Raw genomic sequence first — 14,518 nt, 5'->3', positions numbered from 1 at the left:
GTAAACAAGTTCCACAATGAATGCAGCTAAAGTTAACAGTCTCAGCCTCCTTTGGAAACGAGTGGCATGGTGTTTCAAATAACACAAAGTTCAATTGATTTTCAAAGTTTATATGTTTTTGAGAAGTTATAACTGCATGCATATGAATGGTGAATTTACCGCAGGAATGGAATGGAGAGGAGTGAGCAGTAGCTCATCATTTAAAGCACTGGTCTCAAACTCAATTCCTGGAGGGCCACAGCTCTGCACAGTTTAGCTCCAACCCTAATCAGACACACCTGATCCAGCTAATCAAGGTCTTCAGGATTACTAGAAACTTCCAAGCAGGTGTGAGTTGGAGCTGGTTGGAGCTAAACTCTGCAGAGCTGCGGCCCTCCAGGAATTGAGTTTGAGACCTCTTATTTAAAGGGACATGCACCTTCGCTGTGAAGAGAGCTGTTTTTGACAATAATAATAATAATAATAATAATAATAATACTTTGTTACAGTTATATAGTGCTTTTCTAGAAATGCCAGAAAGCCCACCACACACCAGCTTACTGGTGGAGAGGAGACAGAGGGATGAAGCCAATCAGTAGATATAGGGATGATTAGGAGGCCATGATGGTCAGATACCATTGGGAAGCTGAGGACACACTGCCACTCTTTTCGAAAGACATCTTTGGATTTTTAATGACCACAGAGAGTCAGGACCTTGGTTTAACGTCTCATCCGAAGGACGGTGCTTTTTGACAGTATAGTGTCCCCGTCACTATACTGGGGTGCTAGGACCCACACAGACCACAGGGTGAGCACCCTCACTAGCGCCTCTTCCAGCAGCAGCCTAGTTTTCCCAGGAGGTATCCCATCCAGGTACTGACCAGGCTCAAACCTGCTTAGCTTCAGTGGGTGACCAGTCTTGGACTATAGGGTGATGTGGCTGCTGACAAGGTAAAAGGGTGTTGTTTTATACTACCAAATTTTAACTAAAGTTAAAAGTTTACAGTTAAAGACTTTTCATGTAGACCCTAAAGAATCATACCAACATGGGAAATGGATATCCGATGTCCCCTTTAATACATGATTATCCATACCCTTTTTAAAGTAGTTAACATGCAAGATAACACTGGCATGATCTATATTAACATATCTAACAGAGACTCTTCCAAAACTTATAAATGAGCAGTCTTGGACAGTCTCTGAGAGCCACTGCAAAGAGTGATGATGTACTTTTAGTTTTGTTTGTAGTTAAGGGATCCTGAGAGTTTGTGATGTGGACTGGAATCACTGCTGTCGTTGTTGTACTTTGAGCTGTAAAGGACAAATGTTAATTAAGATCAATCATACTGTAGAACACTGGTCTCAAACTAAATTCCTGAAAGGCCACAGCTCTGCACATTTTCGCTCTAACCCTAATCAAACACACCCGATCCAGCTAATCAAGGTCTTCAGGAATACTAGAAACGTCTCTAGGTTACGTATATAACCATGGTTCCCTGGGAAGGGAAAGAGACACCGCGTCCCCTAGGGGTCGCGTTTGGGGAACACCACAGTGTGACTCGTGTCTGAAGAATGCATATAAAAAAAAAACTACATGAAATGGCCGGCGACAGCGTATGACGTCACATGACGTATAAAGAGGCGCTGGTGTAAACACACATCCTCTTCAACGTCTGAAGCTTCTTGTCCGAAGCATGGCAAGAAGTGTAGGGGATGCGGTGTCTTGTTCCCTTCTCAGGGAACCATGGTTACATACATAACCTAGAGACGTTCCCTTCCAAGGGAACCCTCACCGCGTCCCCTAGGGGTCGCTATTGGGGAACGGTATACCCACGCTTCCATGCTGAGGGGAGTGCATGCCTATAGCAGCGAGCACTAAGCATCAATTCTGAGAAGAATTGCCCCTATTGGACGTGGTGACACTGTCAGAAGGTATCCTCCACGGCCAAAGGCCTGAACTGTTACCCACTTACCTGCATGGGTCAAAGGACCCAGGGCACAGCTCAGGCTTGGAAAAAAACGATTCCTTCGGAGGAAACGGCTAAGTATTAGATACTTAGACTTATTTAGAACAGGAACTGCCACTACTACCGAGTCTAGTAACTTTAGTGACTCACAGATAGAGACTAGCAGATCTGCCCAGGGCAGAAACCATTCTAGGAGGGGTTACCGAAAGGTAATACGTTCTGGTTAACAGATGGACTCACTGGAGACTCACTGGAGCCGGCAGGTGATGATCGGACAGGTAGCGTTCATCAATGCGGCCCCGTGGGACCTCCCTTCTGGCACGCTTCCACAGCAAGTCAAGTCTTGCCGTGGCCCGATCCATAACCTCCAGCAGCTCCTCATACGCAGGGCAGGAAATTTGGGAAGACAGCCTCAGCTTCTTCGTCTTCAAATTATATTTCTTGCTCATCATGGGTGGAACCCAAAAGAACACAAGCTCCAGGATCCGATTACATCAAAGAAACGGCGTCATCAAGATTCAAGAGCTCATCCTCATCTCTGACAGATGAGCGTGAAAAGGAAAGCACTTTTTGTAGCTCATCAGCCAGATCCAACTGAGATCCCCAGGAGCTCAGTTTCCTCCGTGCCTCAGCAGCGGCAGGACCCGAAACGCGGGGAACAGCTGGACGTTCATCCTTTCTCGAAAGGAGAGACAGACGAGAACGGAGCTTTTTCATAGAAAAACGCTCTCAGTGAACACATGATGCCCCCTTGAGGATATCTCATGCATGCTCCTCACCCAAACAGAAGATTCAAAGATTGTGTGTGTCGTCTGGCGTCAATAAACGCGGACAGGGATCAGCACACTTCTTAAACATCTTGCTAGTTCTCGCCATAGTAAGGAAAGAAAATAGATCTTGCCGGTATGCACGCTCAGACAAGAAGAAGCTGAAGATGGGGAAGAGGATGTGTGTTTACACCGGTGCCTCTTTATACTGTGTTGCCCGGTAGTGACGCACCAGCAGCATCGTTTGTGTCGCGGTGACATCATATGCTGTCGCCGGCCATTTCATGTAGTATTTTCATATGCATTCTTCAGACACGAGTCACGCTGCGGCGTTCCCCAACAGCGACCTCTAGGGGACGCGGTGAGAGTTCCCTCGGAAGGGAACTCCAAACAGGTGTGAGCTGGAGCTTGTTGGAGCTAAACTCTGCAGAGCTGCCTCCAGGAATTGAGTTGGAGACCTCTGCTGTAGAATATGACAATCATATTTTAATTAGTTAGTACACAAGATAACTCATTAGCATTATCTATAATAACATTAGTACATCTATCAGAGACTCTTCCTCGTCTGCCTGATGAGGTTGTTTTCTCACCTGGTTTGTTGAAAGTATATGTAGCTGTGGTTTTTACTTGATTTCTCTGAGTAAGCTGACATCCCCACTCTCTGTTGTCATCTTCATTCAGGAGTGTTGTATTCAGAGTGCTGATACAGAGTCCTGGAGCTGATATCTGATATCTGGAGTCTGATATCATCAGTTTAACACCAGTTTGATTCACCCAGAACAGCTGAATTCCCTCAGAATTAATCAAATCATCACAAGAGACTTCATCAGATAAATACAACTGACAGGAGAGAGTCACAGAGCTGCCTGGACTGATCTCAGTCTGTGAGGATGAGGATACTGATGCTGATACTAATGGTGATGATAGAGAGATTAAAAGACAAAATAAGACACATCATGTCAATCTGACCACATATTTGTAATTTACGTGAATTAGCATATAGTACCATGAAGAACATGCAGATCAACACGTGCATCAGCTCCTTGTTGTTGACCGTTAACATATTGTTGGCAGCTGTAAGATCCATAATCTTCTTTTGAGACTTCCTTGATGTTCAGAGAGCAGTCAGACCCCAGACTCAGTCTCTCATGTCTCTTTATGTCTTTATTCTTCGTCCCTAAAATAATCAGTTCATCAGTCCCTGAATGTCTGGAACAGTCATAGATCCATGTAGTTGATTTGCAGTTAGCAAGAGCATTATTACAGGGCAGATGGACATTTTCACCAGAACTGATGAATACATGAGCATCATCCACTCCACTGGTACCTGAAACACAAGAACATTAACATATATATTATTGAATACAACTGTATTGTATGCCGATATAAACATAAACAGCAAGAACATGTAGAGATGTGTTTACCTGTGAGAAGTGAAGAGAGCATGATCAGTCCCAGCAGACACAAATGACACTTATCAGTCATATTTATCTTTCTGTCAGTCTTCCTCTTCATTGTATGCTCACAAATCTCTTTAAATACTATCAGCTCTTCTTGTGGTTGTTCACCTATTTTATTCTGGCCAATTAAGTGTGCCAGTGCATAATGGAGAAGTGTTGCTTTGTATCTTGTACATATCTACTCAAATTCAAGTGGTTCCCTTTATAGATTCACTTCTACACTACGTCAAAGCTATGGGAAACCCTGTGTGACAACTGAAGCCCTTGTGCAATCACACCAAGCCATTGGCTCCCAGCCATCATGTATGCCTCATAAGGGTGTGCTGGCAACACCCTACCTCAGAATTACTTTTCACATCTGTCTTGGTTACGTATGCCACCTTGGTTCCTTGAATAAGGAACAAGACATTGCATTGCTATGTTTTGGGAAATCTGAGATGAGATGGCACAAGCAATGGCTAATGAGGCATTCATGACATATTCTTTTTCCTGAGGCATGACTTATTCCTGTTCCCTATTCAGAGAACTGAGGCTACCTATGTAACCAAATGATTTCACAATATATTTTCATTGATGCTTAAATGCAATTTGCAATACACGTATGTTATACAGCAAAATAGAGTTTTATATTTGTCTGCATATGGTATTCCTCAAAAAAAAAAAAAAATGTTGAAGCATTATGTAGGTGGAGAGGGTCACTGCATTTAATATTACATTCAAAGCATCCATTACAGTATATGGAGCAAATATCTTTGAGAGCTGCATGCAAATATTCATAATATCATTTATATGATGATAAATCTTGCTATAGTCTGGTCCTTTAATTAATGGAGAGTACTTTATTCTAATATTGTATTCATATTTCTTCTCTGTGCTGTGAGTTCTTCCTCCCTGCAAAATAATTCAACACAAAATAATTTACTGTGAATTTACTGATTGCAGACTGTGAATTGTCAGATTGTGAGATGTTTAAAAACTCACCAGCTCTTCTTGCACAGATGATCTGAAGAAGAATCACAGTAGGAGCAGCAAACGCTGCAAACTCAATGATAATCACAATCACTCAAGGAAAGATGATGAACACAATCAAGAGAAAAAAAAAACAGACTTCATCTGTGAAGCTGTGAATGAAATCAAAGGTATAAAACAACAAACAATGCAAATACGTGTCGTACCTCTGAATAACCCTCCAGCAGTCCTGACTTCAGTTTCTCCCAGTTCTATGTTCATGTAGTTCTGTTGAAACATAAACAAATAAGCAAAATATCTTAATACTTCAGCTTCATATAAATGATAAATATGTATTGGACCTCTGTTAGTCAAAAGAGACTTTTTGTAGTTCAGTCATTCTTGAGAGGTGGGACAAAACAGGGTGCTAAAATTGAAAAAATAAAACTTTGTACTCAGACAAAGGAAACTACATTTATGTATATTATATGTACTAAGCTACTGAGCTATGCTTTGAAACAACCTCCCAACTTTTCTCTTTTTTTAAAAAAAATGTGTTTTTTAACTTGGAATGTGTAATATAATTTCAACTTTATCTTTAACAGCTTTCTAGATGTTTTTAACATTTCAAAACACATTCCCATGTTAGTAGACAGATTACACTTTCACATGTAACCAACAATTCCACAACAAATATAAAATATCATAATGAAATATCATCAAAATATTCATCTGACGGAGGTGACAGAACTGACGGAGTTGACACATCTGACGGTGTTGACCAAAACCTGAATTTGTAGTCATTTTAACTATACAAATACATTGAATCAATTAATTACTGTATTAAAACAACCACAACAAACAGTGAGTATGTTATTGTTTGTAAAGCTTCTATTCAAGAGTCACATTTAAGTATTCTGATATATTATTGGAACACAAAATCTTACGGTGGTGACATCTGACGGTGTTGACAAATTTGCCATTTTTCACAAAACAAATGGAGTTCATGTAGTAGACATTTAGTTTTTTTTTCTGTTGATGCTAGGGGCTAATGGAACCTGCTTCAGGAGAATAAAATGGTTTAAAGATTTCAAATAATTTTCTCAGAAATTGGATGTTTGGTGTTGACATATCATAGTTGTGACACACGAAATATTAACATTAGAATTAAAATATTCTAAAACTATAAAACTTAGCAGAGCCTGTGTGACATTGATGTACTCTGCAGAAGAGGACTGTGGCAAGGGGGTCCTTTTAGAGTGATAGCCCCTGATATTCCCTGATTTTATTACATTTTAAGTAATGTCTGACGGTGTTGACAAAAAGTGAGGACACACCTTCGAAACCTTATTAAACACACATGTCTGACTGAAAAACAACCTTGCTTTAATATGAGATGTTATTAAGTGTTGCCTTTGATAAAACAAGGTCTTTTTCATCATTAAAATTTTTTTAATCCATTTTATAGCATATGAATGAATAAACCCTTCTCTGTGGACACACAGTTTTAGATGTAGTGAGAAGACAATAAGTGTCATAGATTTCACATAATAATGAGCAAATGAAATTGAAGGGGATAATTGTGTTAAATACATTCTATTATTAATCCCCATAGCATTTACAATTGAAAATATGTTTTATTTTTAAAACTAATAGCAGTTATAATTGGTGGACATGTTTTGTCCCATGTCTCAAGAATGACTGAGTTGTTCTTACAATACTAATATGGTTGGTAGCTATTCTACACCTTCACAAGTAGAACAGTGATTTAATTACGAAAGGTATTTTAAGAGCTGTGATCTCACTGTTGCAGTTTGGAAACATATTACTCAGAACCCAGCAAGTTTTACCACAGTAGAGCAGAAATCATCTCTGAACCCAGTTCCTCCTTTTTTTCTGTTGCACGCTATTAAACTTTTCTCCAGTTAAGTTTATAAACAATCATGCTCAAACCAGTGCGAAGCAACCGTGCCCAGTGTGTACACCCTTAGACTGCTCTTCCTTTAAGACCAACTGCACAAATCCATTACACTGACACACACCCAACTGGTTACATTCATTTTAACAGGTAACTGACTGTGTTTACATGACTATTCCACACAAACACGGGCGTTTTGACATAATTGTGTGTGTATTTGGTCATTCAAGTGCCACGAAACATGAAGCAATCGCATGCTGTCTGAGAGAGGGGCTGAGCAGTAGGTTAAGGTCTTTTTCACTGCTTGTTGAGATTAACTTTATTGAACTGCATTTTTAAAAGCACTTCTGTGGACCTTTAAACAATAAAGCACACTAGTTCATAGAATAAAACAGTGTTTGAAATCCACTGCAACACATTGATTACATGTGTGTTTGTAGTTGAGGGATCCTGAAAATTTGTGGTGATCAGAACTGATGAACACATGAGAATGGTACTTTATTGTATGCAGATATAAACTTGAACTCTTTCAAAGGAGTTTAAAGAGCATGTAGAATTAAGAAAATGAGAGAAAGATCAGTCCCAGCAGACACAGATGACACTTATCAGCCATTTCTCATTATGTCAGTCTTCCATTTCCTTACATGCTCACAACTCTGTCTTTAAATACTAGCAGCTCTTCCTGTGGTCGTTCACTTCCTCTAATCTGACTGACTTTTTAAATTCTGCTTGTGATATTTTGTGACACTGTCATAATGGAGAAGTGTTCTTCATATTTCTAATTAATTTCCTCTCGAATTCAAGCAGATTATATTACTACTATGTTATACGCAAAATTGAATATTAAATCAGCAAGTATGGGTCTGTTATATAATAGTGCAGATAAAAGAAACTAAGATAATTCCTGAAGAACAGCAGATACAAATCTAACTGACACTGTGTCTCCACATCTGTTTTTCTTCTAATTGTTTAGGTTGATTTTAGACATAACCAACTGTGTTCATGTGAATGCGTGAAGGTGTGTCGTCACGCTGTACACAGAGATGGGCATAGATACACAGAAATGTATTTAAAATAAAAATACAAAATACTGAGTGGAAAAATATATTTAAATACAAATACAAAATACAGTGAAAATTGTTTTTTAAAATACAAATACAGTATTTTGTATTTTTAAAATACACAAAATACATGTGAAATTGGCCATCAAGTGCAGAATGTTACAGTCAGTTTATGTCTTTGGTTTCGCCCATTGTCTCCCCCTGTTGATTCTGTGTGATTTGGTTTTGCCCTCGTTTGCCCTGATCCCCGTCACCTGTGTCTAATGATTAGTGTGTCTTTATAAGTCTGTCTGTTTCATTAGTTCAATGTCGGTCTTTATTCGTTACATGTTTGTGTGTGGAGTGATCTGTGTTCCTGCCTTGTTCATCCTTGAGTATTATATTAAATAGTGTTTATTGTGTATATCGTCTCGTCTCGTCTCATCCTGCACGTCAACTTATAACAGAAAGACCGACCTACAACAGTTTACCCGGCACCTTCCCCTGCGTTTCTTTTCCGTCTTTTTTTTTTTTTCTCTCAGTGTTTGTTTTTATCAGTTTAGTAATGGACCCTACTGTTCTCCTGATCCTCCTGAGGCAGGGGGAACGCTCTCTTGAGGACCACACATGTGAGTTTCTCTTCCTGGCAAACCAGTCACACTTCCCGGATAGCAGCCTATGCGTCCACTACAAGTTAGGACTGAATTACACCACCAAGGCGCTGCTATCCGGGGAGGGTCCTCAAGAGAGCCTGCCGGATTTCATCGAGTGGGTGCTGGCGTCCTGCCAATCATCCTGGACTGTTGACACCGTCAAGGAGGACGTCAGCCCCACTCCAGACCCAGAACCCAGCCAACCATCACCCCGACAAGCGGAGTTACAGCCCGAGCCCACCGCTGATGGAGAGCCAGAGCCGAGAGCGACAGAGCCAGAGCCTGACCCATCTGACCAGGTACGAGAGCCGGCATCAACATCCGTGATGGTGGATTGTCACGTGGAGCAAGAGAGGGTGATAGAGAGCCCTGCCCACTGCACCACCGCTGAGGGTGAGATTGGACCACATTCTGGGGATTTAATTGATTTTTTTTCTGTTCTGGACAATAATTCTGAGGATTTAATAGACTTCGATACCGATTTACCTACCCGTCATGTCCAACCTGTCTGTGTGAAATTCCCACCCACCCTCCCTCTGCTGCCTATGTCTCCGTCTGTTTGGCCACCGCTGTCCCCTGACAGCCCCTCTGCTCACCCTCAGCTAACCACCTGTGCAGTGGGCTCGCCGCGGGGCTGCCAGCTTCCATCGGCGTCTCGGCTGGAGGATCCCTCAGCTCCGCCTCCAGCCTCCGAGTCCAGGACTCCGCCTCGGCCCTTCGACCCCGCGGTTCCACCTCGGCTCTCGACGCCCTCCTCTCCACCATCGCCCGTCGATCCACCAGCTCCACCGGGCTCCATCGTCTTTTCGGCTCCGTCCTGGTCAGTCGTCACCCCATCGTCACCTCAGGACTCTGCTCCTCTGGCTGTGCCTCGTCGCGCCGTCCCACCGGCTCCTTGGGACTCCTCCTTCCTGCGGGCACAGCCTCCACTTGGCCCTCCGGATCCTCGGCGTCACCCCGGGTCATCGGCTCTCCCTCTCCGCCTCGGGCTCCTCCTCCATCTGCTCCGCCTCTGTCGGTCGGCCCCATGGAGTCGGCACGCCTTCTTCCACCATGGTTCCTCCCTCCGTCGGCTCCACAGTGGGCCGTCATCATGACTGTGGTCTTGGTCGGTTCCTCCTGCCCCAGATTCCTCCTGTTTCCTCCCTGGCTCCTCCCTCCGTCGTCGCCCCCTTGGACTGTCCTGTCTGTCACCTGGACTTTTGTTTTGGTCCCCCTCCTGGGGTGGCATCCTCCGCCGAAGCCTCCATGGACATTTTCTGGTTTTTCGCCCCTTTTTTCTGTTTTGTTTTCTGTTTTTCCACGGCGCGAGGACGCGCCTATTCGGAGGGGGGCGTAATGTTACAGTTCTGTCAGTTTGTCATGTCTGTCATGTCTTTGGTTTCGCCCATTGTCTCCCCCTGTTGATTCTGTGTGATTTGGTTTTGCCCTCGTTTGCCCTGATCCCCGTCACCTGTGTCTAATGATTAGTGTGTCTTTATAAGTCTGTCTGTTTCATTAGTTCAATGTCGGTCTTTATTCGTTACATGTGGTCCGTGTGTGGAGTGATCTGTGTTCCTGCCTGTTCCTGCCTTGTTCATCCTTGAGTATTATATTAAATAGTGTTTATTGTGTATATCGTCTCGTCTCATCCTGCACGTCAACTTATAACACAGGGATCCCTATAAGTCTGAAATATATCTGGACATATTGTGAATGCAAAACAAAAACATTTAGATGTGTATTACTGATTAGAAATTATCTTTCCTTCCCCTGCCCTGTAGGAAAAGCAAGACTATTTTTTTCCCCCCAAACATATTTTATTAAGTTTTATCACCATCATGACTTCAACTCAGTAACAAGAACTCAATAACACATCGTCAATTATATAATTGATGGTGTACGTGTGTTTCAGACATCCATCTATTCGATACCCTTTAGCACTTCCAGCTTTTCAAAAAGACTGGGTTTCAGACGTGATGCGGGAACATAATCACAATTCTGAAATGTTACATGGCATTTTCATTAAGCACCATGTTTGTAAAATGCTTAAAATTGACTAAATGAGAAATATTGAATAAAGTAATGATCCATGTTTCATACATTCGTTAATTAAAAGAAAATGGTTAAAAACAAAATACAATTTAGTGTTACACAGATTAATGTTTTTTTTTTTTTTTTTTTTTTTGTCTAAAATCACAAGTTACAAATTCAAATACTGCGTTTAACGGGATTATTTGATTATTTTGGTGTGGAGAACAATTACCGAGTCGCCCTGCCGATTTACAGAATTATATAACAAGGCACATAAGTCTATAAGGGAATCTTAAAGAAATCAATTAAGTCCCCAGAGTTTTGTTCCAGCTCACCCCCAGCGGTGGTGCAGTGGGCAGGGATCTCCATAGCCCTCTCTTGTTCCACATTGTACTCCACCATCGTGGGTGCTGTTGCCAGCTCTTGCACCTGATCAGACGTAAAATCCTCCAGCTGCAGCGATCAATCGCTCTGTCGCTCTAGTAGGTGATGGCTCCTTGGTCACGTTGGTAGCTGGTACTTTGTCTCCGGTGGGCTCAGGCTCGTGCTCCGCGTGTCGGGGTGATGGTAGGCTGGGATCTGTGTCTTGAGTGGGGCTGGTGTCATCCTCCGTGGTCGCACCCACTCGATGCCTTGGTGGAGCAGCTGTCATGGTAGTGTGTCATAGGCACGAGGAACACAAAGTCTCTGGAGTGGTCCTCCAGAGAGCGATTCCCCTGCTCCACGAGAATGATGAGGACAGCAGGGTTATCCATGACGGGAAAAACTCAAAAAAACAAAACACTGACAAAACCTTGAAGAAAAAAAAAAAAAAACAGGAAAATCCAGTAAAACTGTTTTGGTCTGTCTCACTGTTATGGGTAGTGTTGGATGGAGGAGACGGAACACGAGATACGAACAAACAAAGTCTTTCAATATAAATCCTCAGACGAAGGCAGGCAGGAACAACCAGGAACACAGAGTAACAATCCACACATGTAAAAATAACATCAAAGACCGACAGTTACAAACCAAACCAAGTACACAAACACACAGAACTGTGACATATATGAACATTTAAACGTTGTGAAACAGCAAATTTCTGTACTTGAATGCTAACAGCCCTCTAAGCATGCGCACAGAGATCCATCGCACAAGGCCAGTCTTCTTTCACGTCGCACTGTGCTTTGAAAGAATCAGTCAAGCATGCCCCAGTCTGTAATTCCCCAATGATCCTTGTTTTACCAATGAGAAATTAGATCAGAAAATTCTCAATCCAAACCTTGATGGCATCAGTGGTCACATGGCTTGTGCAGAACTCAAACAAATCATGCAAACTTAACTAGAGATATTTAAGCAACTAGGACCTAAGGTAAACAAACAATCGCACATTATGTAAACTCAACAAAAATAATTAAGGCTTTTTTTTTTTACAAACAATATTACAAAGTTGACAGCCATTATACACTTTCGTAACTAAAAGAGGGTGTTAATTCTATAGCATTTGTAGTGCGGTGATCTCACTGTTAAGGTTTGGAAACAGCTTAAAAAAAAGTTTGACCGAAGTAGAGCAGTGATCGTCTCTGAACCCAGACTAGACTGATGATGCTGTGAATTCTTAATCATTCTAGGATGCACTTCCTCTTCTTTCTTTGAGTGAGCCTCTTGTGTGCCATTACACCGTGTCTACACAGGACACGACAGTTGTTGCACCGCAACAGCTAACGTCTGTCTGAAAAAACACTGGACGCAACAAAAGCGACTGTTGCAAATCATTTGAACTTTGTGTGAGGCACGTCATAAATGGAACGCGGCAGCAGTTTACTGTCTGGGATTTGCCATGTTGTGCCGCGCCACATCCAGTGTAGTCAGTATATTTATGTTATATTGTATTTTGTTGCATTGCACCGCACTCGCATCTGGTAAAGATACAGTACCATTAAACTCATTTTATGTAAAGAGCAGGTCATTTAAAAACAAATATCTGCTTTGCGTTTGTTATGCAGCTATCCTTCAATGTACACAGTCTGCAAAGTTGTTAACTAAAAAGCGCATGATAAATAAAGATATTGTCTTTCAAAAGAAAGACTCAATTTTGGATTCTTCATTCTGTTACCAATCTATAACATTGTCACATAACACATTAGCATGATACCAACCTGCCCGCCAAAACACAAACAGTCTGACCTGCCCACAAACACTTCCGTTAGTTAGTGTGTTTGCATCATGTTGAGAAGACTGTGTTCTGCGCTGTGAAAGCAAGTTTGTTTTATTTTCAGTCAAAGATGATGTTAAGAATCGGTGGTTAAAATTAATTTTGATACCACATAATTTGAACCTTTTGTTCCGTGCTCATCATTTTACCGAGGACTGCTTCTCTAATCTTGGCGAGTTAAACACAAGATTCAATAAATGCTTGTCCATGAAAGATGAGTTTGTATCTTCTTTATTTTGACCAATAAGTGTCTCTAAACCACAACCTGAAAGCATAATTAATACGTTAATGTTTACATTTTCAAATTAGTTTCTTAAAATATCAGTTTTAACCACAATATAACTCTCTTACTGAAGTCGTTGTGAGGCCACTTTTTCCCAATAATTTTGTTGATTAATGTAGACTGCCGTTGTTCTAATTACTTCCTTTAATAATAAAGAATGTAAATGTATTTTGGTTTAAAAACTGTATTGTTACATTCAATCACAGCAGAGTAGGCTCATAGGCGGGGAGGTTTACAAAAGCAGATTCATTGCAAAATGATTCTGATTTTAAATGTTTATTATGAGGAAATTACAATGTTTCTGACCTTAGATGCATTTAAATCTGTTTAAACCCAACACAATATTAGAACACTTTAAAATGCAATTTGACCTGCTCTTTAACAATAGAAAAAGTTCAGACTTTTAACAAACTGATATTAACCCTAATTATAATTAAATCAAACAATTTACAGTTTATAACATTCATCAACACATTCTGTTGTATATAAATGGGGCAGGCGTGTACATTTATACAAATTCCTACTGATTTGCCACCTTGTACAATCAATCAATATCAAATTGACGTCAAATATTAGTCAGGACATATTAGGACAAGACGCAGTAACATTTTAAATTCATTTCAAATTCAGTTTTTACAAACCTCTAGTTTGTATTTTACTGTTGTAGATTGATATATTTGACAATCAAATAGAAATAAAAAATGTCTTCAGGTTATGTATGTAACCATGGTTCCCTGAGGGAAACGCCATGGGAACATCTTCAGTGTATCACGCTCTGAAACACATGTGTAAACAGTCCAATGGAAAAAAATGAGACCTCATGGGTGGGGTGATGTGGGGACCAGGGAGGATAAAGCAGCTTCTAAAAGGAGGAGCAAAACGCTATGGGAACGAGATGCCCACGCCATCAGACTTCCAAGTGCTTGCCCAGTGTGGGAGAGTACAGCTAGGGAGAGAGGATAGAAGAGCCAGGAGTGACATGAAGGTCGAGGCCATAAAACCTCATGAAAGTGAGTGGCGTGCACCAACCAGCAGCGTTACAGTTGTCGGGTAAGGGAACCCGTCATCTCCAAGAAGGTCTTGGAGGCCGCCATACTCCGATTGAGTCCTTGACCCCTAAACGAGAGGGGAGGGCAAAGGACTCGTAGGGGTCAAAGAGATGCTATCCACAATCGACCGGCTGAGCGTCTGCTTGGAAGCTGGGCAGCCCCTAATAGGAGGACTGAAGCAGACAAACAGCTGGTGAGATTTCCTCCACAAGGCAGCTCTGTGGACGTGTGTTCACACTGGACACAT

General features: G+C 41.6%; 1 protein-coding gene across 1 annotated transcript; it reads right to left on the bottom strand.

Moving 5' to 3' along the window:
• Positions 1–2,435: 2,435 nt before the first annotated feature.
• On the bottom strand, positions 2,436–4,198 carry LOC141337823 (uncharacterized). Its single transcript, XM_073843439.1, has 5 exons — positions 4,138–4,198; positions 3,720–4,040; positions 3,304–3,612; positions 3,106–3,176; positions 2,436–2,621 (listed from the first exon to the last, which is right to left on the bottom strand). Exons 1-5 carry the CDS (start codon positions 4,196–4,198, stop codon positions 2,436–2,438), a joined length of 948 nt encoding a protein of 315 aa, XP_073699540.1.
• Positions 4,199–14,518: the final 10,320 nt, after the last annotated feature.

The sequence above is a fragment of the Garra rufa genome, chromosome 1 (genome assembly GCF_049309525.1).
Source record: "Garra rufa chromosome 1, GarRuf1.0, whole genome shotgun sequence".
NCBI classification, from domain to species: domain Eukaryota; kingdom Metazoa; phylum Chordata; class Actinopteri; order Cypriniformes; family Cyprinidae; genus Garra; species Garra rufa.
Note: the sequence above shows the minus strand (reverse complement) of the source record. Positions and strands in the feature narration are given on the sequence as shown.

What these genes read in the sequence shown, in the direction of transcription:
- LOC141337823 (XM_073843439.1), bottom strand. Translation starts at nt 4,198, where the DNA reads ATGACTGATAAGTGTCATTTGTGTCTGCTGGGACTGATCATGCTCTCT. An exon ending in GCTCTCTTCACTTCTCACAG is followed by an intron (nt 4,041 to 4,137) that starts GTAAACACATCT and finishes CTTGTGTTTCAG; the next exon opens with GTACCAGTGGAGTGGATGAT. An exon ending in ACAAGCTCCAGCTCACACCT is followed by an intron (nt 2,622 to 3,105) that starts GTTTGGAGTTCC and finishes CTTTCGAGAAAG; the next exon opens with GATGAACGTCCAGCTGTTCC.